Genomic DNA, 25,889 nt, shown 5'->3' on the forward strand with positions numbered 1-25,889 from the left:
CTCTGCCTCTCTCTCTGTGTGTCTCATGAATAAATAAATAAAATCTTAAAAAAAAGAAAAATGGTCAAAACTCAATATTAAAAACAAAATCCAATTAGAAAATTAGCAAATGATATAAAGGCACATTTCACCAGAGATTACATACAGATGACAAATCAGCGCATAAAAAGATTTTCAACATCATTAGTTGTTGGGGACATTAAAATTCAAGCCACATGAGATGTCAGTACATACCTATCAGAATAGCTAAAATTAAAAATAGTGACAACTCCAAATGCTGGCAAGGATGTAGACAAACAGGATCACTCACACATTGCTGATGGGAATATAAATTACTATAATCACTCTGGAAAATAGTGTGGCAGGCTCTCAAAAAATGAAACATGCAACTACCAAACAGCCCAGCAGTTTCACTTCTGGGCATTTATCCCACAGAAATGAGGACTTGTGTTTACACAATAACTTATATACAGATGTTTATTGCAGCTTAATGTGTAACATCCACAAAATAGAAACAATTTATATGTCCTTTCACAGGTTGAACAAACTGTTGTATATCCATATTGTGGAACACTATTGAACAATAAAAAAAGAACTATTGATATATACAACAATCTGGATGATTTTTCAGAGAATTATGTTGAGTAAAAAAGCCAAACCCCGAAGGTCACATACTCTATGATTCCACCTATATAACATTCTTGAAATGGAAAAATTATAGAAAGAAACCATTAATCAGTGGTTACCAGGAGTGAAAGATGGGTTGGAGGAGTCAGGGAAATGGGTGTGTCTACTGAGGGTAACCTAAGAAATCCTTGTGATGGAAATGTTCCCCATCTTGATTGTGTCAGTGTTATTTGTGATATTGTGACATTGTGATATAATTTTGCAAATGTTACCATTAGGGGGAACTGAGTAAAGGGTACACTGGATCTTTTGTATTGATTCTTATGCTGAAAATCATTTTGAAGTTTGAGGTCAAGATACTGAGGCATATTAAGAAAAATATGGTAGGGCACAAGATATTAATTAAGAGTCTGTGCAACTTTTTTTAATCAATAAAGTCTATATGTAATTATTCTTTCCTTTTAGTTTCATATCTGAAGATGGAAGTGAGATATTGGAGAAAGTCCTGAGGAAGTAACCTACAATGATGATAAACCTTGCTTAATGATATGATGTGTAGAGCTAGGTTAAGGAATGGGGGCTGTCTGGCCTACTCTGGATCACTATTTCAGTTATTTGAAAAGTATGTTTAAATGAATGGGCACATTGGTTCTTTAGCCTCAACACCACTATCTCTGGTCCATTAAGCCCAGCTCAATTTCTGCCTCAATTATGAAGTTCTCCTTGGGTATCTCAATCCCAAGGCATTTCTGCATCCTATGAATTGATAGATTTGGCAATGAGTGATCCACGAGATTACTTTAAAGCAAAGTAACTTCAATTATATATCCAACTTAGTGTTTTCTGCAGAAATCTATTTCACCAAGGGGTATTCCTTGAATTGATTTCATGTTGTCTTAACATCATTGTGAAACTCATTTACGGGAAGTTTAGATTAAATGCCCTCTCAGGCACCTGCTTCTTGGTTCTCTAAATTCAGTTATTTCATGGTTTGTCATGTACTTCCAAATGGTGGTATTTGCTTTTTACCTACCACTTGTTTCCCTCAAGAGAACAGTAACCCTTGTGGGGCAGCACTGAACCTCATGGGTGACTATGGTATGTATTCAATCAATATTTGTTGACTGAATGAACTTACTGCTAAAAACTTATGTAAGAGATAGAACTCTGACAGATGATGTTAAGGTACAATAGAAGAGAATTAGGCTGAGCTCAGTGAGAAAACCGGCATGACAAGCCCTTATATGCAAGATGTGCATAATGGCCATGAAAACGTCACAACTGGTCATTTCATGAATACCCCAGGGTCATCTGTCCAATATACGTGTGGTTCTGCCTGGAAGAAGATGACCAGCTCACTGTGACCTGCTGAATTACTGTCTGGTGGTATGATCCCAGACTTACAGGATCTTTGACTTGATTTTCCATCAGAAAGAGCTGTATTCCTTTTCCCATTTAAATTTTAGCTACAGTGAAATTAGCCATGACCATCTTGTACAAGTAAAATTCCTATGTAGGTAGTAGGCTGGCCTCCTTTATTTGGCAACTACATTCCCATTCCTAATGTGTTTTGTAACTCATGCATGATGTCTGAGTAGGTTCGAATGAAACCATATTTATTATGTCCTCTGTTCTTTCAAATAACAAAACAGATCACTGTGTTGTTATACAGATGTGCCATGGGTGGAATGCTAACTTTTAGGAGCATGTCAATCCCTGTCCACTTTACCGAGTCCATTTTACTGAAGTGTGAATGATATAAGAAGGGGGTTTGTTGAATCTTTTGTGTTGGATTTTGCATGTCCTGCACCCTGCCTGATTACTTTATGTAAAAAGCTCTTGGGCTGTTCCATTTAAAAATTCATGTCGTGTCAATTAATTTGACAGGGAAACAAACCTTAAAGTCCGCCATGCGCTATCAGTTACCTCAGAACTTGGAGCAGACATTAACAGACTTGCAAAATTTGACGGTAAGTGTTTAGAACAAACAAAAACCTCAAAACTGAAAGGTAATATAACAAACTAATTATCTGAAATCCAAATCATGTTTCTTTTTATTTGGTGGAATAAAATTCTTCAGGCATCAAAGCCTGTAATTTCTTCTCATGCTAAAGAGTAAAAATGTTTATCAAGGGATTAATGGCTTTATAAATTCATTGTTCATCTTTATTTCTTCTGTAGATCTCATTTCCTCTAGTCCCACAATACCGTTCCCTTGCCTGACCTTGGCCTCTCTGGAGCCCTGTGCAGATTTGCTGGGCATGCACACAGGCCACATTTGTATTTCTAGCTCTAGGTCTAGCCATCCATTCATTCTCTGGCTCCATAACAAAGACCAAATACTAGACTGCAAACTTCAGCAAGACAATAATCCAGCCTCATATATTTCTGTATCTTGCATAATGCCTGGCACAATGTTTTAAAGTAGGTGTTCAGGAAGAACATTCTGATTTATTAATCAGTTGCTCTTTATTTTAGACCACAGTTCCCTTATTATACCACCTTTACCATTCCATCCAGTCCCTTCTCCCCAGCATGGGGAACTGTCCCTTTTGCCTGTTCTGTTCCAGCTATATCTCGTTCTTTTCTGTTAAAGTGGCAGTGAAATAAAATCCTTCAAGAGTCAAAGGAAACAACCATTCATGGTAGGACTGTAGGCACCATGATAGGCTAGGGGAGAATCTTTGGGGTCTTCCTCCCATTATTCAGTTGTCTCTTGCTTTACACACTTATATGTCCACCTTGAATATCAATATTCAAGGCATAGATTGGTTTTATTTATTAATGAATCTTTGGGTTTGAGACTGTCATCCAAAATGTTTTCTTCTGAGTCCACTGAAGTAAATGTGGTCAAGGGTCAGCCTGATACCATGAGTTAAAGCACAGACAAATTTACATTATAAAATTTCCCCAATGCACAGCTTAGAGTTTATATTGTCTGTGCTTTGCATTTGCTTATAAACTCTGTCTGGATTCTGTTAATATTTTAATCTCTTTTAAATGAGTGCTGTTTTGGTAAATGTTTATAGAAAAAGATATTCCTCCAGTTAGGGATTTAAGTCAAGGGAATAGCTAGGAAACTTTGAATGGCCCAAGAAATATTTTGATTAGAGGAAAACAAATTACACATTTTCTACTAAGTAATTTTTTCAATGAAATTAGGTTGTATGAATCCAAGAAAAGTAAATTGTATTGATGAATCAAAATACTTGCTTAAAATATTTCATAGAATATTCATGGAGTCCTAAAAGGTCAACCTAAATATAATTTCCCATTGCTCATTTCTTTCCTGGAAGAATTATGCCTTTATTCCTCTATCAATCTATGAGGAAGTAAAAATTCATGCTTTTTAGTTTTATTTTCCATAAAAAAAGCAGAAAATGATTGTTATAATTACCCAGTTCACATTCTTTTACAAATATTAGCACATATAGCCTATACTGTGATTCAGTTCAGACAACCCTGAAATCTTAGTGGTGTAAACATTAGAAGTTTATTTCTTACTCATGTCACATTCTGATGTAGGTCAGGTGGCCTTCTCCATCTCCATCTCCAAATGCCCTGACTAGCCACGGTGCCTCGAATAATGGCCTCTAAGGTTGCCACACTAAAGCAACCATTAGGTCAAAGAGACACACTCACTTTTAACTACTTCTTCCATTCACGTTTTACTGGCCAGCATGAGCTACACGGGCCTGGCCTAATTTCAAGGGAGGCTGGGAAATAATAAGCATACCTGTCTACCATACTCTCCAAGAACTCTGATAATAGGTCAATGAAGGATAGTATATCAAGAGCTGGGCTGGATTATGTTGATTCTTACATGCAACTGCAGGAATGTAGCCAAGAATCCACCTTCTCAGGGTATGGATGTTCTTACTCTCAATCCCTTCTCCCCTGTTCAGCTTTTTCTTTTTCTCATGGCACATATCTGGCATACTTTATAGCTTACTTGTTTTCTAAGTTTATTATATATTGTCCATCTCTACTTGTTGCAATGTAAACTGCACAGGGATCTTTGTTTTGCTCACTGATCTATAGCAAGTTCCTAGAACAATGCCTACCATCTAGTTGGCAATAAATACTTGTTCAGTGTGTGAATAAATGGTTGCAAATGCCAGAGATTAAAGGGCAGAGTCAACATCAGGCCCCAGAAAGATAGGAAAGAGCAAAGGAGGGGCCTAAGGTAGAGGGATTGGGAATGATAGGTGGAAGGATGGGGTGAGACAGAAGCTTCCTGGTGAGAACTTGCATGATAAAGCAAGAGTTCTGGGTCCCTTCCTGGAGGGCAGGTGACTGAGAGAGGTATCATCTGGTGTGCTGGTTTTATGTATTTATTTCAGAATCCTTTTTTAAACAAAATTTAACACTAGTCCAAAATTTAAGCTAACACAAGTATTGCTGCTTAGGCTGAAGCAAGAAAACATTTCCTCATTTAAAGCAGTTCCTTTCTCACAGATGGGGTATCTTGAAAGGTAAGGAATTTGCTTATATATAGAAACAGTCTTTTTAAATACCTCATACAATTTATTTTTAAAGTTTAGTAATTATTATTAGATGTAGCTTGAATTTGTTTCACAGAGCATAGGTAATGCACCAAATCTTTAATTATTTTCTTAAATAAAGGCAACACCAATTTCTCTCTCTTTTTTCAATCATTTATACTTAAACTGCAGCTACTTCTTAGAGAACATATAATGCCAAATTTGTAAGGCTGGTACACTTCTGGGCTAAGAACCAGATTTTTGCTTAATTTACTCTTTTATTTTTAAATTTTGGTTTGAATTTGAATCTACCTTAAAGTTTAAGGCAATATGGTATTTTAGGGGTTTATAGGTTTATTGAAATATGATTTCCCATTTCCAAGAAAGCATCTTGGAATAAATAGAGGGATTAAGGGGAAATAAATTACAAACAATATACAAATTAGATTTCCCTGTTAGGAGCCAAATTTAAAGCCCAGGAGGGTGATGCAAGATGTGGTATGGAAAGTCTTGAAAGGGTTGGGACAGTTAATAAACACTAAATTCTTCCCATGAATGCTCTTGCTTTCAAGCCCTAGTTTAGACACGTTCATTTCAGTGTCTTCCTGACTCTCTAACACACATAGTCACATACTATGTACTATATACACACATTTCTCTACCCATTCCACTGTTTGTCTCCTTCCTTTCCTCCCTTTGGCATTCTTTCTTACTAACCTGTTTCCCTCTTCCTATTCAAGTCTTTATGTTAACTTACTTATGTTAACTCTCTACATGCATTATCTCTTTTTCTCTAATGCATCTTTTCTCTTTCCATCAGTGTCTCCATATTAGTTAGCTTATGAAGTCTATTTATTAAGCAACTCCAAGGGACAAGATGCAGTACAAAGTATGTAGGATTATAAGATATCTCCATGTGAATTATGTAGTTTCTTGTGATCCTTTTGCTTCTCCATTCTTTTCCTACCCGGCCCCCTCTCCTTTTTTTTTTTTTTTTTTTGTCTTCTGTCTACCTTTGTCGTAGTGGCTATCAATAGATTTCAAGTTTTCCTCTGGCAAATAGAAAAAACTTCCTTGAGTCATGGGAATTAAAGCCACATTTTGCATCCTTTAGTTTAAACTAAAAGCATGATATCAACATTGTGTACATTTGGAAATGCCCTGACTAGCTGTGGCATAGTCTAATAGATGAGACAGACATGTGAGGAACGCCCTTTCCCATGCTCTGTCTGGGCTAAGTATATCCTTTAGCTTGTGACTTCTGGGCAAATCTGGGTATGATATTATTTTTACTTCTAGTTACTATGTGGTTTGTCTTCTGAGACTTGGCCAAAATATTGTCTCGCACCAAGCTACAGTTTTTTGTCTTTGAATCATATGTGCACATCTTCTGAGTATTTGAAGACTTGAGGGACACTGGGGACACCAAGGCTCAAAACTGAGATGGCTAGGGCCTTAGGATATCCCTTGTAAGTCTCCCTGCCTTCCTACTTCTGGACCCAAATCCACAGACAGTGTCTTGCTAGTGGTCTCTTTAGGCGTGGCACAAACTCTCATTCATTCTTTTCTTTCATTCATTCACCTGTAAATGTATATTTAAGACACCTCAGTCACCTGTAAATGTATATTTAAGACAATGACAAGAGATTTGTTAAGCCTGCAGGTACAGTGGTTTTATAGAACTTATAGCTCAGCAGAGAAGACAGATTTGAGCCTTGCTTTCATAGAGTTTATAGCCCAAGAGAAGATAGACTTGAGCAAGTACACATTCCCAAAGAAGCCTTTAATTAGATAAGGGCCCTAAAGTTCTCAGGCCTTAACCATGATGTTGCCATGAGGTACTGTGCTAAGTAGCTACACACATTATCTTATTAAATCCTTATAGCCCTGAGAGGAAGAGATTATTATTGCCTACAATTTATGGGAAAGGAATCTGAGACTCAAATAAGTTGAGTACTTTTTCCAATTCTACATGATTAATAAGTGGAGGAGCCAGAATAGGAACTCAAGACTGCTGGCAAAGCCTATTCTATGGAAGGCCACAAGAGGCTGTAAACTATAAGCAGAAATTCAGCATTGGAGAGGTAGGGGAATTAGCATGACAGCTTAGTTCCTGAAAAGGATAAGAAATAAATTTTAAGAATACTCTAAATCTAAAGGTACAAAATTAATTACCAGAGATCAAATTGATCCAGAACTCAGATGACATCATCATATTTTTAAAAAGCAGCAACGTTCTCAGTGATCTTGAATGTCAGGATCCCTGACAAGAGTTTATGGAAGAGTTGGCCAAACACAGAGAACAGTACTTGCAAAACAGTGTTGAATTTTGGTAGGTAAATTTATTTTAAAATTTCTCATATAAATATTTTCATACATTTCAAACATCAGAAAATAATTGATATATATTGAATTTTATAAGAAAAAATAACTTGATCTAATATTATAGCAAGTATAAATATAGAGTGGACCTTGATTTTTCATGTTAAAGTCTTATAGGAATTGAAAAGCTTTTTATAAATAAGTAACTGGAGATAGTTGTCAATTATACATTTGTAAACTGGACATTTTTATGCCCTAGATGTAAATTGTCCAAATGTGCTTAAGAATCTGTTGCATATTGTTACTGACTGGACTGAGATCTGTTTTTTTGCAATTTATGACAAGTTTACATATTTTGTATGATTGTTAATACTGAGTTCTGAACCAGGGAAAGGTTGACTCTAAATTTCAGGAATCTTTGTGTATTTTGTGGTTCTTTCTAAAGAATAGCGTGTGTGTAATTAAAACACACAGAAACAAGCATCTCCTTTTAATTAAAAAATAAAGGCTTGGTTAGTATCTTATGATTTTTTTTTTTACTTACTAGATAATTTCCTATTCACCTGGACAGAAGCACAGCCCAACCAATAACTTCCCTCTTTACTTCTGGTATTTATATAACTATTATGATAGTGATGCTGAGTGGCTGAGGTTTGAAGGTTGAAGAACTAAGAGCCTTTAGAAAATAGGTGATACTCTTCTTTCTAAGAAAAAAAATGTATTTATCACATTATCAGAGCAATAATAGTGGGCAGCCTTCTATAAACTTAGAAACTCTTGGCTGGAGAAATTCTTGAATGGCAATGATGATGTCTTATTCAGTGCATAATTTGCCTTATTAAAGAGTTGCAGTGCAGATAGTCAAGAGATACTTTGAATAATAATAGACATAAAAAAATAAAGCCAACTTCTATGGAAAATCATGGAGTATTGGGTACTGAGTTTCATTTTCATGATAAACTATAGATTTCTACTTTGAGATAAATGCTTTAGTTCAAGAAGGTTATTAGGTTGGCAATTAACTGACAACCCTGAGGACTCCGTTTCAAGTGCTGAGGAAGGTTGAGAATGACATCTTGTGGATTTTGTCTAGGTTGGCCCTAGAATATTTCTGTGTGATTGTGAAGTGGGTGAATTGCTGTCTGCTTTCATGCCTGTTCTTTTTAGAGGGGTGAAGAAATGAAACTAGCTAATTTGATTATATTTCTATTTCATTATTGACATGATTTTTCCCAGTTGTTTTGTTGCCTATTAAAGATAACTTTGTGCTTTAAACATATTTTCAGTGAACAACTATCTAAGAGAAAATGCTATTTTTCTTAAACTGTTTTCTCATTAATTTTCAAACTGTTTACTGTCTCTAACTTTTCTCTGATACTATTAGCAAAAGGAAGAAGGGTCCTAAAATTTTTCTGTACTATACTTTATGGCTAGGGTATATATTTGGTTGCTTTTAATGTGCTTTAAGCTTCCCACTTTCCCCCTGTGTTCTCAGATCTATTTGTATCTCTTTAGGCCAAACTAAGCCCCCCATGGGGGCTAGGCTATTGGGTCTCCCAATCCTCTTTATCACTATTACCAGGGACACATACCCAATTCTTTCATTCATCTTAGATCTACTCTAGTACCCATCTCATTTCCCAACCTCTCTTTTGAAACCATATGAATTTTTTTCTAGCTCTCCAACAAATATGTATTAAGATCCTATTATGTAGGTATGGTAGGTTATGGGGATACAGAAATGAATACAGTGCTCCCTTCAGAGGAAACTAGTCATCTTTTTTTTGGAAAAGGGAAAAAAGTTTGGAAGCTTGTGTTTGATGCTAACAAGGCTAAGAAAGGGGAAGCTGAGCACTTTTGAAGACAAAAAATGTAGTTTGGCTTTGTTCCCTTCATTTTGTTTTGACCAGGGTCTGTATTTGGTACTTAAATCAGTGGGACCACACTCTTTGAGAAAGGCTGAATTGGGGTTTAGCCTCTAAGAACTAAGGCAGAACCCCTTGGCCCTACTGTCTGTTCCTGTCTAGAACCACACCCTTGGTGTCAGGCCAGAAGTGGATGAGCCTTGGGGCTAGGGAGGAGTGAGCCAACATGTTCAAGGCTGTATTTGTCTCCATGTCAGTTTTTGCTTGCAACAATAAAAATGACCGAATGAGCCTGTTTTTTATGTTCCTTTTGGCAGAGACTGTGTACCATGTTGTTTTTGCCCAAAACACAGTTTTATTTATTTATTTATTTATTTATTTATTTATTTATTTATTTATTTTTTGGTGGCCAACTTTGAAGACTTGAGAAATTGAGTCTTGGATCCAGAAACTGGAATAAGCCTTAAGGGTTGCTATCAACCTGATGTTTTATGTAGATTTTGATGGTGATTCTCAATCAAGTTTCTCTAAAATTTAGGAATGAAAATTATTGGTAAAGAGATAAAGAAGAAAAGATACTAAATTCTTAGAATTTAGAAAAAAATCCCATTTTCCACAACATAATTGTCCAAACAACTTGGGCCAGCTGAAATCAGTCTTAATTTACTTTTTAATTTTAGTGATAGGTCATAATGAGAGCAACCAGAATTTAGCCACATCTTCTCTTCATATAAAAAAAATGACTTTGTACAGGTTTTCTGGCCTTGCACACATTCTCCTGCCAGCACTCTCATTTAGTAGTGGATGTCTGGGAAGCTGCCAATGAATACAAGAGTGGGGGCTGTTTATGCAGCACTTTTGTTATAATGGGGGAAATGAAAATGGAATTTGGAAAAAGCAGTCCTGAGAGAGTCCCTCACTCCTTTCTGGCTTTTGTTTTTGTGTTTTTCATGCAAGATCCAATCTTAGTAATCTGGTTGGTCAGGAGTGATCAGGCCATGTGAAAATTGGTTGATGTCACCTCTAAGTGTTTTACAAGGAAAAGATATCATGGTAGGAAGGAAGGGCGTCTATGTGAGAAGCCTCTGAGTTCAGGTGCTCAGTGAGTGGTGTGACAGAGAATGACAGAGGTTCTCTAGGCTAGGCTGGTCTGTTTTCTCTTCAGTCAGTGCTGAAGACTTCCTTTTTAATTTTTCAAATGCCATTTTGTATGTTCCAACCTACCGTTTTGGCTTTGATTAAATCCGTGTATTTTTATTGTTCTTGAGAGGTGCTACTCTCACTCCTGACTTGGGTTTGAGCCCATTTGGATCTACCCACTACCTTGCTTTTTTATTCCTTCCCTCTTTTCCTTTTTCTCTCCCTCTGTCTTTCAAGTCTTGATACTCATTTCTTATAAAAATTTAACCCCAACCATTTGTAATACAAGTGCATTTAATCAAAGAGCTGTGTCTTGTGACAGGTCTCTGCAAAATTATTTCTGGTTTCTTTTTCTGTCAAAAGAACCCCCACCCTGAGAGTGTATTTTCTTATTGAAATAATGGAACGAATTGATTTATTGATTTGGAATGGGCACACCCTTAGTTTGGAATGGGCCTGTAATTAAAAAAAAAACTAGAAATGTCTTCTGGCCAGGTTGGGACAAATTACATGGTAGCTTTGAGAGTCCCCAGAACTCTGCATCCAATCAAGATAAGAAGCATAGAACAGCTGAAAGGAATCACATGCATTCTCCGGCACATGTAGCAAATGTGACCCAGGTCTCTTGGGGGGTGGGACATAGTAGGACCTCCGAAATTCTGATTATGAGACTAGAAAGACCTGATTAACTTTGGTTGTGAAACTGGAAGTATGCCATCTTAATATGTATGGAAGTTCATAGTAAGAAAAAAGAGACCGAGGAAGAAAAACTTTTAGGACAGTCCCTGCTTTATCTTTTCAGAAATCATTATTACAAACTAGATGTAGAGATGAGTGATTTTTATTTAAAGAAAAAAATCCATGGCTCTCAAGGTTTCTATTCTTATTTAGAAAGTGCAGGAAGCTGTGTTTAAAACACTTGATAGATTTCCATCTTTGTACTGCCCCCCAAGCTTATTTTTCCTAACACAGTCTTGTATACATAACATTGTTCTGTCTAAAAGAGAAGCAAAAATATCCTGTGTATTAGAAGGAAGGTGGTAACACAGTATGGTGGACTGCTAAAGAGAGTTTGAGGTGAGTCACAAACCGATTTTCATTTATTTTTTATTTTTTATTTTACAGGGATTGTTGTCTGTGAGGCGCCTAACAACAAATTAGATAAATTCATGGGAGTTCTCTCCTGGAAGGACAGCAAGCACTCCCTCAACAATGAGAATATAATCCTGAGGGGCTGCATTCTGAGGAACACCAGTTGGTGTTTTGGAATGGTTATTTTTGCAGGTACAGTTGACTGCCCTGGGTCGGTTATGGGGCATCCTTGTCCTGAGTTGTGCATGGGCAGTTTGTACCTCTCTAGGTTGGATGAGGATGGTGCTTTTGCTCCACTGAGGTACTGATCCGAGTTGACTGCAGAGGGCAGCACCACTGCTCTGGACATAGTTTGGGGGAGCACTCGCCCCTCCTGGCCCCTGTGAGGAAACACTGCCATCAGGAACTTATGCTTAAGGGTTGCCTGTGCTTTAATTGCTCAGTGGATGCTAGCTAGATACTGTTTAATTTCTTTTTCTTTAACTTCATCTCTATCATTCCCATCATTGTATGTATTAACTAACCTTCCTTTAAAGTAGGGGAAGAATGTGAAAGAAAGCCCCACCCCTAACCCTGCTCCGCTATTAATTTTGTAGTTTACAGGGGTCAGGCAATCCTTTTGGAAGAGCTTTCTTGGAGATCCTGCAATCTTCTGTTTATACTCTGTAACTTCTACCATTTGTCAGCAGGACAGTGGGTCCTAGAAACCCTGTGCATGACAGAGGTCGGGGAAGGAGGTTGGGAGGAGGGGAGAGTGCCTCTTACTCTTCCTGCTAGCTATTTTTCCTGCCTCTACTTTACAGGCCCAAAGTGGCATTCTCCTGCTTGAGAAGCTTACAGTAGCTCCATTACATAAAGCCACTCAAATTGTACTCATGGCTTCAATTGCCAGCCCTTGATTTTTAAAAATCCTGTCTATTATGACACCAAATTAAGATGTGTTTTTGGGTCTGCTGACTATATGTGCAATCAAAATTGGAATGTTTTTCTTAACTGACTTTCCTCAACAACAACGAATGTTTATTAAAGACTCAGAAGTGTTCCAAACCTAGAAAAGGCCTCCCAATTCTCCCTAAATACTCTCAGCTGTGGGTGTTAGCAAGGCTCTTGCTGCTTGGGGTATTGCCATTGTAAGGACTTCAGAAATCCCTAGAAGTATGGCAGTGTATGGGCTTTTATCTGGGGAGAAATCTGCTTTCATAATTCTCTCACCAGATGCTTTTATTCATTAGGGAAATAAACCTGTGATCACATATTTTATTTCCAGCTTGCTTGCATTAAGGAAAAGAGCTAGGCTTATACATTACCCTCTCTTTATCTTCCCACATTAATGAAAGGGAGACTTCTGGAAGGTATCTTAATGAGAAGGACTGTCCTGGTTTGCTCCCTGTCATCAGAGAAGTCGGGGGGCTTTATCCTAGGAATGAACTAGAGCCCAAAGTTTTGTTTGCATTTTTGTGAACTTGTTTGGAATGACTAATTCAGGACTATGGTTCAGTTACAGAATGTTATGCTAGGACAGATGCTGTGAGCCACTCAGAAGCCAAGTTTTCCTTCGTAAGTTTTGCTTTGAGAAAATGCACCTACCTAGAAAGAAATGGGTGATAAGTTGAACAGGTCTGCCCCCAAGAAGTAATAACAGAAAACTCACAGAATTCGGGTTGGACAGAGCTGGGATCAGATTTGTTTACCAGCTGTAGGATGTTAAGCCTCAGTTACTTAAACTTCCTAAGCTTTAGTTTCTTCTGCTGTAACATGGGGTAATGAGTACATTAGAGAGTCACTATAAAGGCTTGGGGAGACAATGCATATATATGGAAGAGGATGCTTGACAAATGTTACTTTCCTTCCTTCCTGGCTTCTTCCATCCAACATCAATTCTGAGTGCATTGTCTGCTCCATAGACTGCACATTGGTCTGATGTACTGCTCTTTGGACCTTGGTAGGCGAGAGTGGAGAACTATCCTCTTTTGTGATATGCCTGGATGTTCTTCATGAGGCAGATATTTGTAAAGCAGAGAATGTCTGCATTGACTTTAGTCTGGGCATGAATGTTAATAGAAAACTAGAATAGTGACAGGCAAAGGGATGGTTGGTTTGGTCAGTGTTAGATTTGAACAGATGAGAGTCTCAGAACCCCTGAATTTTAAGAACTCTTAATTTGAGGAACTGGTTCCAGGTGAATGCTTAGACCTTATGAAAGTTACCCAAAATGAATTATTAACTATTCTTTCTATATTACCTTGGATGTAATTATCACTAAGGATTGTGTAAGGAATATAATTGACACAGAAATGGTTTACTTTACTTGTGAGGGTCTAATATACATTAACAGCTAGGCCATGCCTCCCTGGTAATAGCTTTTCTTTCACCCAAGAGAGGAGGAAGTCTTGTTTCTGAGTGGAGGAGTCTTATTTATTTAAGGAACCCATAGTAGTCAGCACCATTTTGGTGCACAGTAGATTTTTGCTGGATGCCTTCCATTTGCCCCTGCAGATCTACTGTCACCTTTCTTTCACTTTTCTTTCTGCTTGGGAGGCTGATTTGTAAGGTTTACACTATTAAATTTCCTTGAATTTTGATTGATAGTTACGCTCTGTCATTGGGGATCCCTGGAAAGAGATCAGAAGGAGAAAGAACATTGAGATCAAGGTATTTATTCCCCTAGACTTCCTCCCTATGGAGTCACTTCAGGTTGACTAGGTTTCTCAACCTAAAGTCACTCTTTCTTAAAGGCTGGAAACTCTATATGTCCTTTAGGGTCCAGTAACCACTTCCTCCCATCATCCTTCCCTTCTACCTTAGGTAGAGAAACATTCTGTTTGCTTCTAAGCCTTTGGTTATTTCACCCCCACCAACACTTTTGCAGATTCCCTTTAGAAAAATTTTTTTTCTCCAGTTATCCTTGTTCAGTGCATCATCTATTTCCTGTTTGGAATCTAAGTGAGTCATAGCCTTAAAAACACATTAATTGAATGAGTCAGTGAATTAATGAATTAATGGAGCATTTCATATAGTTTTAAAAATGGTGGTAAAGAACAAAGAGATTCTGAGTTAGATGTATCTGGATTTGAATTCTGCTTCTGATACTAGACAAGAAAGCTCAGGCAGGTTAAATACTTTAAGCTTGTTTCATTATTAGTGAATTAAGGATGATAATACCTAATTACTTGGACTGTTTTAAGTATTAGCTGAGATAATAGATGAAAAGCACATATGCACATTGCTTAAAACGTATCAGGTGCTTAATAGATTTATTAAATGGCTGTTTATTGAGTGCCTACTATGTGATAGATACTATACTTCTTATTCATTCCTGATTAAGAATGTGAGCAAAAACAAATGCTGTCCATTCACTCATGTGGTTTTGACTCTGGTAGGAGTAAGAGAACTTATCTCAGATAATTATAGTAATGAATATATAATCTCAAACTGAGATAAGTACTCTTAAAAAAAAAAAGAACATGGGCTCACAAGAGATATAATGGAGGGCTATGAGAGAAGGAGCAAGCTAGTTAAAAGTCACATTGTGGACAAAGGCCCTGGGCCAGGACTGAGGATGGTGAGGTAAAAAACTTCAGAAGGCCAGTATGAGGTAGGAGAACATGGAGGATATAGTTGGATATGTTACTGGAGATGTGGTTAGGACTTAGATCATCCAAGGACCTTGTGGTCTGTATCCAGAACTTTGGTCTTTATCCTAAGAACATTGGGAAGCCATTGTAAGTTTTTCAAACAGATGGTATGTGTGTATATGTGTGAAATCTGAAAAGATCCTTATTGCCTACAGTATTTGTAAAGTTGGTAAATAGTAGGTTCCTGTAAGAGTGTATGATTGGGGTTGGGGAGGAGAAAAATATTCATTAAAGTTGGGAGCAGAGTGGATGCAGGGAGACAAAGTTACTAGACTTTTACCATAGTCCAATTGAGAGAAAATGGTACTTTAGCCTAGGGTGGGAGTCGTGGAGATAGACTAGAATCCTAGGCTTCTCTCAGCTTTCACAACTGGGTGGATGGTGGTGCCATTCATTGGCGCAGGGAACCCTGAGGGAAGATCACAAGCTGGGCTGAGCCAGGGCTCTTGAGGGGCCTTAGAAGAATCCAGGTGAAGATGACATAAAGGTGATTAAATATATGATTTTAGAGTTCAGAGGAGCAGTCTGTGCTGGAAATTTACATGTGGTCTATAGATGGTAATTGGAGCTGTGGTCTTAGATGAGGTTTCCCAGGCAAAATGGATTCAGAAAACAAGAGAAGATGGCTTATGCCTGAGTGTTAAGGAATCGCGGTGCTTAGTGGCTATGTAGAGAGAGGTGAGCATCTCGGAAGAAAAGGATTTCACAAAGAGGTTGGAGAAAAAGCAGAACATTGTATTACAGCTGCTAAGGGAAGAGTGTGTTTCAAAAGGATGGAATAGTCATTGTCAACAGCTGCTGACAGGTCAAAGAAGGCATGGAGGGTATTGATGATAATACTAGATCTGAAACTAGGTCGAGTAATAAGTAGGAGATGAGGAAACAAAAGCTGCAGAAAATTCAAGATCTGTGACTAAGGGGAAGAAGAGATGTGTGAATCAGTATCTATAGATATATTTAAATAAATGCTTAAAAGCCTCTTAAGTGTATTCTTTGCTGCTCTGTGTGTATATATGCATAAGAAATATATATTTTTATCACAAAACTGGTCTGTCAGCATTTTAGCTTTTACTAATCACAAACTTTATTTGCTGTTTGTGATCTTTACTATACAAGAAATGCTTCCCACCCTCAGTATCCATATGATTTTAATAAACAATTCTGAGAAAATGTGGGTGGTCTCCTTTACAAAGAAGTCGTTGGGAATAGGACACTGGGGTACAATTTCCAACTCCAGATTGAATTTTATGAGACCCTAATTTTTGCTCCCATTTGTCTTTTAAGTAAATGAAAGTCTTCTAGGGATGTGCCCATTTTTCCCTTTTATTTTTTTTAATTTATCCTAACTTTGAGAATAGCATAAAATTTTATGTGTGCCTCTCTCCTTTAATTCTTTTTAATTCTCCTTTCTCCCATATTCAGTGGCTACATAGATTGATGATAATAATGGGAAGACTATGTAGAGATGAACACTAGAGGTATCAGATATAATTAAAGCTTAATTGCTTCCATTTAGCATCTTCTCTGTCCACTCAGAATTTCCTTAGCAGTATATTCTAATATTCTCTTTTGTTAATCATTTAGCTGTCTACCTCTAAAGCAGTTAGTGATATTCTTAGAATTATTTGAGCAAGAGACTTAGGAAATATGAGTTAATGTATTTACCTGAAATAAAGCTAATGTAAGATTTAAGACAATTCTTGCCCTTACAAAAAGTGTATATTACACACACAGCATGCAATACACAATAAAGGTTTAACTTACTTGCTGATGTATTATTCACAGTTATTCTAGTTAAAGGCATCTCAGATCTTTTTGGGAAACAGATCCAGAATTTGATTTCTGATTTCAACTTTCCATTTTGGGTCTCAGTGTTCTGAATTGTGTTTACTACTGCATCTTTTTAACATCCCAAGTTATTCCTCACTTTGTTACCTTTCACTCTTTCAACTACAAGCAATCCATACGGAGCTTTTTGAAAAATAGCATTTTTCAAACCTTTCAGCTATAGGTTCTATCTGGGTTTGTCTTATTCTAAGGAGACTAATTCTCTTGTAGTCTCCAGGGTTGTTGTTAAGCTACCACTTGAAATTCGTGTACAACTTAATCATGGCCCCTGTTCTTAACAGAAGTTATATTATTTTGAGAAACAGGAACATTTGACATGTTAAGAAATAATAATAATGATAATAATACATCATCAACTCATTTTAAAGTTGCTATTTAATTTTTTTTTGGCAGGTCCTGACACTAAATTAATACAGAACAGTGGTAAGACAAAGTTTAAGAGGACAAGCATTGATAGACTGCTGAATACTCTAGTTCTATGGGTAAGGTACTATAATAAAATTAGGTGTAATCACTAGTCATTGTTATCTTACTATATTTCTCATATTTTGCTGTGAATTCTTTCAGATATCTTTATTCTCCTTGTGGAATCTGTATTTGGGGATTTGCATCTGGAGCCCAGTTATATTGTCCTCTACTTTCTAGATTGATTTCTCAACCACTGGTAGAATTTCTCATGAGAGGTAGGGTAGTGCTTATGGAGGCAGTCATGGTCTTGGAATTCTATGTGTTCATTTTTAAAAAAGAAAACATAATTTTTAAGGTAGTTTGGTCCCTTTGTTGTCTTACCTTTGCTTACATCCTCTCTATATCACTTATGGATGGAGCTGGCTTCACAGGACAGTGACTTGTGCAACTATACAGATTGCCCACTCAGAAGGGCCCCATGCTTGGCTTATTGATTTGGTGTTGCCATGTAGAAATTATCAGTAATTTTTGAACAAGTTGTCCTATATTTTCATTTTGCACTGGGCTCCACAAATTGTGTAGCTGTTTCTGCTTATTAATCTTCTAAGGCCCAGGTCACAGTTTTCCTCCTTTACGAAAGCTTCTAAAATCTTCTTAGCCCAGGATTATCTCTTTTCTCTGAATTTTTTTTCTCTTCTACATTTTTTGAAATGATTTTTTTCTACCATCCATTTATCAAAAACAGTTGACTATTCCTTGCATCCTACCCTTTTGTCAGTTAATCTTGTGCCTTCTCATGTTGTGCATCTGACTGTGTTAACTGACTTTTGTGTAATATTGCTTAACCAGACTTGTACTCTCATTTCAGATTTTTGGGTTTCTGGTATGCTTGGGAATTATTCTTGCAATAGGAAATTCAATCTGGGAGAATCAAGTTGGAGACCAATTCAGAACTTTCCTCTTTTGGAAGGAAGGAGAGAAGAACTCTGTGTTCTCAGGATTCTTAACATTTTGGTCATATATTATTATTCTCAATACAGTTGTACCCATTTCACTATATGTGAGGTAAGATGAGAGTTTATATTTTAGATAAGCCACTTTGTCAAAAGACTTTGCTGTGCATGATCATGGTCTGTAATCATTTTTGTTTAAAATTACAACAGTGAGGTAGATGTCTTGCTCTAACTGCTTATGATCTGCTACATCTGTTACAAATGAGGCAACTAAACTGCTTAATCTGTTTAACTTTTGCATTTTCAATTATAATAAGTGCATTTTATTTTCTTCTTGATTTGATTCGGTTTCTTAGGAATGTTATTCTTTGGAATACATGGACTACAGTATCTCATACAACCCGATCAGTTAGAATTGGGTTGATATTGGGTAAGAAGCAGAAGAATATTTGGGGAGATCTATTGTGATGATGCCTCCCTGCTACTAGTCTGTCTCCAGATACCTGAATTTGCATTCTATTCTACCACTGAGTAGCTCCATAACCTTGGGCAAGTTATTTCACCTTTCAGTGCCTCAGTTTCCAATTTTAAAAGTAATGAAATAATAGGATTCTCTGAAGAATAAACAGACTGTAAAACTTTTAAAAGAATGTCTGACACATTGTAAGAGCTTAATGAATGTTAAATTTTCCTATTATTATCAGATAAAGAAGTTGAAATATATAGTTGGGTAGTACTCGTCCATTGTTAGATAAGAAATATGAATTGTAACTCCCACTGCAACACGATCTGTCATTTCTGGATTTGATCTCACAAATTAGAGCTAAAATGATCTCCCTCTCTCTGTCTCTACACACACACACACACACACACACACACACACACCACACACCCCACACACATGTCTTTATATGCACATATGTATGTATATTTATGTGTATTTGATAAGGCTCAGAAGTTGGCCCTAGAGTGTATACCTGAGATATTTTTTATCCTAATCCTACCAAGACTGAGCCAGACAATCCCAAAGACACTGGAGCCAAGATGAGACTTGGTTGTTTGACAAGCACTTGGTTGTTTGACATTCCTCATCACCAGTATTTTAACAATACAAAAAAGTTACCAGCTCTAAATCCCCACTAATTTTTACAAGCTTCTATTTCTCTCTTTCCAAAATCCTAACTATGATGAAGCAAGGGAAGTTCAATGCACAAATCCACCCTTGTTTTGGATAGCAGTCAGGAAACTGAAATGTCAAGTTGTGGGAAATTGACTTGAAGTAGTGGCATGTGGCCACAACACCACAAATTGTTTGAGCCTTCTGGGGCTGTGGTCAGATCAGGCTCTATTTAAACTGTATCCTACTGGCTCATCTTTGATTCTGAGGACCTCTCATGCTTGTATTCAATTTTAAAGTCTGTAGTAAATCCTGCTCTTTGCCAGAAGAGCTATGGTCAGCTTTTATAGCTTGCCTTTTATGTCCTAAATGAACAATAAATGCTCATAGTAGCTTACCATCTGCACATGTGCAGTTTCATATGTCCTCACGAAGGAAGTATATTCTGTGTATGCTCTTTCTTTGAAGTGCATTGGAATTTTTCATTTAATGCTTTGAAAGATTGATGTTGTAGAGGTCAAGGCTAGCTTCCTAGTTTAGCATTCCTTTTTCTCTTACTGTGTCCCCTGCGGTGGTGAAAAGATAACCCAATTGGAATAATCTAAACCCAGATTCTGGTCTTGGCATGACCACAAATAGCTTTATGACCTTGAAGAAAGCATTTAGCTTCTCTGTGGCTTAGTTTGCCTATGAACCATGTGCTGCTCAGTAAAATGGCAGGAGTAAAATAATTGGTTTCTGAGTTCCTTTTGGTGCCAAATGATACCACCTTACTCCAGATAACATTTTATATATTATTGAAAGTGCTTTCATATACTTTACCTTACTTATGTTTCCCAACAACCTGATGAAGTAGTTATTGCCCAACTTCTTTCAGAAATGAGATGATTTGCTCAGGCTCATGGAGCTAATTAGGCATAGAACCAACATCCGAACTCAAGTCTTCTGACACCTGGTACAGTGTTTTTCCTCCCTCCCTAAGCTGTGTCTGGTTTATTACTCAGTGAAGACATCAAGAGAAAGAAAAAAGGAGTGTAGAGTTCTGTATGTGTTTGGTAAGGCATAGTAATGGTGAAGGTAAATGTGAACTTTCCCCTTACCAAACAAGAGCAATAACTCTGATCTCAACTCTCAATCCCCAATGAGGGGAAGAGCATTCCAAGGAATTTCTGGTTGCTCAATCCTAAAGCCTGAGACTTATAAGAAGAGAACCTCTAGGTATTTCTGTTTGGAGAGAAAGTCTTTTGTAAAAGCTTCCTCTAGGTTTTCAAGTAGGTACAAAGAATAAATTAGGACTATATGTCAGTTGAGGATAAAAAGTGTTGAATTTGCTTTGAATGGTTAACAATTCCACGTGAGCAAAGGATGTTGTTGTTTGTAGGATATTTCTATGCTGCCAGTTTGTTTATCTGTAGTATTCAAGCATACTCAGCTACTTTTTTTCAATACATCATCATAAGAAATGCAGCCATGTACTCCCAAGGAATTAGATTTTGGGTGTCTTTTTTTCCAAAGCAAAAGAAACTCATTTCTACATCGCTTGTTTAGCCACAGAATTAGGCAGAAACATAAGCCCTGCTCTTTGAGCAGTCAGACAGAAACACTAAGCACTTGATGATGCTAATTCTGAACGTTTGTCTCCTTTTCTCTGCTATTATAAGACAGAGAGCTGAATGTACCACTATGACTCTCCTAAATCCTCTTTCCCAAACAAAAAGGATATCCTTCCTCTCTACAGACTATTTTAAGATCTAAGAATTCAAATTAACTTACAATACTTCCATTGGTTTGAAGTGTAATACAGAAAGATCAAATGTTATTCCATTTACTATGCTTTGAGTTTTCAGTGACCTATCTCACTTTCAGATAGGTGAAAGCTTCAAATTGCTTATACAGCTAACTGCATAATGCCGTTCTTAAGGTCAGGTCTGCATTGGCTTTACCAAATGCCTGAATTCTTGTTTTGGCTCTATGGTTAATTATTTGTGTGACCTTGGGTTAGTCACTTACCTTATAGGTCTTAATGTCCTTACTGGTGAAATTAGGGAATAGAAGGTCAGGATTCATTCATTCAACAATAACAGATTGTATATGACAGGTAAAGCACTGTGCCTGGTCTACTGTAAGTGCTAATGTTTTTTGAGTGAATGGAATAAGGAAAACAAAGCTGATATAGAAAAGCTAGCAAAGAATTTGCAAGGAAGTGTGTGTGGAGGAAAATATATAAACAAATGTAGAATATGACCTATTTATTTCTATATTGTAGGATTCTACAGAGTTATAGTGTGATTTTTTTTATTTTTTTATTTTTTTAGTTTAGGTGAGAAAAAGTGTTACCATTTAAATTGTTCGAAAATGAACTGGCATCATACCATTTTGGGGGAGGGAAATAATAGGAGCACAGAATGCGATGCCTAGAAAGGATTTTGGTATCATCTTTTGTCATCAAGGAGACAAATGTTCAGAGTTAGCATAATCAGGCAACTGTTAACGTTCTCACTTTATAGGTGAGAAAACCAAGGCTTAATTCCCATTAAGGTCAGAAATAAGCCATAGGTCCCTGCTATTGTCATTACTGTGTTATACTCTTCTGGATGACTTTGTTAGTGTACTAAGACATGTAGCCAAAATATCAATGGACAGAAGACAGGAACCTGAAACTGTAATAACCCATATTAGAAAGAAAGAGCATAGACAATGTGATTATAGACCTAGGAAATCCTAAAGAATAATTCTGTGAGGCTTTTAGTAAGATAATTCAGTTAAATGTCTGATTTTGTGACATAATAGCATTTTTTAATATTAGAAAAAGCTTTTAATATTCAAAGAGCTCTCCTTTAGTGCAAAAACAATTTAAACAGTGATCTGTCAATGAAAAGGTACAATGTCCAGAAACACATCTATCAAGCTATGGTGTGGACCTATCTGAAAAACAAAGCCAAATCAAAACTAAAACTAAATCTCTTTACCAATAGAAGTACTTTTCAAAATTGAATTACTGGAAAGATTTATTCTTCTCCTTGAAGTTGCATTTATATATTAAAATACCAGTTCTTTTCCAATAATTGCAAGTTTAATGTAGACTTAATTTAAGTCTCAAATAAGTTTTATGAGAAAGCTGATATATTAATCCTAAAGTTTGCTTAAATGAATACATTGATTCTATCAGCAAGAATAAAGGAGTGATTACAGCTAAGAATTGTTAAAAAGAGGAGAATAAGCATTCTCTTATATCCTCCCAGATATTGCCAAATATTATAAAACTGCAATAAGGAAAATGAAAGGTGCATTAAATGACATATTAAGGAATAAAGCTAAAATCCTAAAGTAGATTCTAGTGAGGAAAATAATTTATATGTGACATGGAAGCATCCCAACATAGTAAAGAAAGGATTTGTTGTTCAATAAAGGGTGATGAAAAAGCCTCGTAAAAATTAAAATTAGCACCTCATACATACATCATAGTTATAAAAATTCCAACTATTATAAGGAATTAAATGTAGAAAATTCAGTTAAATAGCTAGGAGAAAAATATAGATGTCTGTATATATAATCTTGGCATAGAGAAAATCTATCCAAGTAAAATTCCCAAAACAGAAACTATAAACTATTGGTAAATTTGATCAATTAAAAAGAAAACTTCTTCCTGTCAAAAATAATGTAAACAAAACTAAAAGGCAAGTGATAGGTTGGTAACATTTGTATGATATGTATGTGTATATATTATATATAGTAAATGATAATTTTCAGTAATCTGCAGAAACTGACATTGCTAATCGTTTTTGGAAATTGATTTAGCCTTACATATGACAAAGATTTTAAAAGTTCATACCTTTGGCCACAGAAATTCCACTTCTAGAGTTGAAAAGTCATAAATTACCACTGGATCATGAGACAGTGCTCTTTTTCTAGCAAAGGGGCAAAGTAATATAACAACAGTGGTTACTATATTGAGATTTACTCAGTATCTGTTATGGTTTGCTTAGTGCTTTACAGGGATACTGCTTCTACCTCTTTTGGCAAAGTGAAGCCACATCAAATAATGTGTTAGAAAGCTCTCAATACCACATCTCTTTAGATCTTCTTTCTGACAAACATCTTTAATCATAGTTTCTCCTAAAATATAAGAGAAATGTCAACTTAGTCTATACAAGAAATCTCCACTGGGCCTGTTTAATATAAATGGTGAATCATGGAGCACTCCCCAAGATTTTATGCAAAGTCAGTCTATTTTTTCATGGAGTTACAGGTTTATGATCCAACTCTGCTGAGATGCTTCTGAAGGTCACTAGGACCTGGGGACAGAGCATCCAAATTTCCCCTATACTCGGAAGACTTTGATTGACTTCTTACTTTGGAAAGCTTTGTATGTTTTGAAGTTGATGGAGCATTTCTTTTTCTCCATTTTCGTGGATGAAGTATGGAAGTAATTCGTTTGGGACACAGTTATTTTATAAACTGGGATCGGCGGATGTATTACTCTGGAAAATCCATACCTGCGGAAGCGCGGACAACCACTCTCAATGAAGAACTGGGCCAGATTGAATACATTTTCTCCGACAAAACAGGAACCCTTACTCAAAATATCATGACTTTTAAAAAATGTTCCATTAATGGGAAAATCTATGGTAAGAGAAATAGTTTCTCTTTCTTATTGATATTGTTAGTAGTCCTTAAAAACATAAGCAATCCTATTTTAAGAAACCAAACCATTTATTGCGGGCCTTCTTATTAATATGGGTACCACCAGCATCTAACATAGTGCTCGGCATATAATAAACACTCACTAAATATTTGTTCAATAAATGTTGAATAATTTAGATGAAATTTTGGATTTGTTACCATTCATGGGTAGAGATAGGGGTTAGATATGATATTGTCTGAGGTTCCTTTTGGTGTTCCAACTTGTGTGATTGTGCTCTGTGGTGTTAATAGACCCATATCCCCGGGAGGACAAATTCTTGGTTAACTTGAATTAGCTCAGTAAAAGCAGTGTTTCATACTTGCTTCCTAATAGCTCTGGAATTGATGTTAGGGTCTGTATTTGTAAGAATTTACAATTCATTCCTAAGAATTCACACGGCACAGGGCTACTTTGAGTGGCTAGACAAGCTATTTCATTAATATCTAATTCTTGTTTGTATGCTTTTGTCAGGATACTTGCTCTGTATTAGGATTTTCAGGCATTCTATTTATATGTGACCCTTGTCACCCTGATTTTGGCCAGTTAGCAGACAGTTCTTTTGCTGAAAGCATTGGAGCTCAGCAGAAGGTTTCTGTTGGGTATCTCTGGATTCCTGATCTTGCTTCACTGGACTCTGAGCGCCCAGATTTTTAGTACAGAAATCTCAAGAAGAAGCATCAGACAGAGGGAAAACTTCCCTTTGTCTCCTGATTAGAAAGTTCACACATTGCCAAATATTTTAAAGTAAGATTTGATCTTGAACAGAATTAAGAAATATAAGAAGTTGATTTTTATACTCTCCTGCCTTTTGACATCCCTTTGTTACTCTGACCCCTATAACCTACCTCTCCTCTGCTCGACCTCCCCCGTTTCTTGGAGTGAACCAGATAATTCTCAACCTGGACTTCCATAAGCCCACAGGTTACATTGTGCACTTCCCATATTACTATTATAATTACTCATAGGTAAAATATTTGCTCTAAAATTTCCTTTTGACATTATTTTCAGAGGCTTTCTAAAAATACTAGCTTAACCCAAAGAGTAGTTTAAATGGGAAATTTTTAGAGTATTAGAGATACTTTTGATTTGGAGGACCTTTTGGATTCTTTTTGTAATGGCACATATTGATAATAATAATATCACTTCTAGGAAATGATGCTATGGAAATTATCAGACACGTGGACCAGGATTTATTTGTAGAGATGTTTGTCACAGGAGTATTTTTAGAGGAGGCCCTTGATTTTCACAAAGTATGTATATCCCCAGATCTTTGCAAATTTCCAGATCCCATATGGCTTGTAATTTCCGTAGTAAAATACAGAACTGAAAACTTTAACTAAACCCTTTAGATCCTTACTTTAAATATCATTATAATTTATAATGCATTTATGATGTCATTAAAATATATGCTTACTAAGGCAATCACAGAATGTTTAACAGTCACATTTTCTTGTTTTCCTATAGGTTACTCTTGTTTATATCATAGATCTAGCCTTGGGAAAATTTGGCATTCCCTTCTGATTTATGTAAATCTTCTAGCTCAAAACTTTTATTTTCTTTGACTTCTTTAACTTTTCTTCCCTTCCATCATCAGTTTTATAAGCACTGTTCCTTGCGCAGAGAGTGGGGGCACATTTTACAAGAAAGCACAACTTTGTTTTATTTCTATCAGTTATGAGTTACTGCCTATGGCACAATGACTGGAGCATAAGGC

The 25,889-nt window shown here is 36.5% G+C and overlaps 1 protein-coding gene across 5 annotated transcripts in view; it reads left to right on the forward strand.

The window, feature by feature from the left end:
* Positions 1–25,889, forward strand: part of ATP8B4 (ATPase phospholipid transporting 8B4 (putative)) — a 240,680-nt gene that overhangs the window by 139,997 nt on the left and 74,794 nt on the right. For all 5 annotated transcript variants that reach the window (XM_041741577.1, XM_041741569.1, XM_041741593.1 and 2 more), the window contains 5 exons: positions 2,515–2,597; positions 11,564–11,722; positions 17,407–17,495; positions 18,290–18,486; positions 23,911–24,119. In XM_041741577.1, coding sequence (XP_041597511.1) covers positions 2,515–2,597; positions 11,564–11,722; positions 17,407–17,495; positions 18,290–18,486; positions 23,911–24,119 — 737 coding nt within the window. The remainder of the gene's footprint in view (positions 1–2,514; positions 2,598–11,563; positions 11,723–17,406; positions 17,496–18,289; positions 18,487–23,910; positions 24,120–25,889) is intronic.

The sequence above is a fragment of the Vulpes lagopus genome, chromosome 2, assembly GCF_018345385.1.
Source record: "Vulpes lagopus strain Blue_001 chromosome 2, ASM1834538v1, whole genome shotgun sequence".
Lineage (NCBI taxonomy): Eukaryota > Metazoa > Chordata > Mammalia > Carnivora > Canidae > Vulpes > Vulpes lagopus.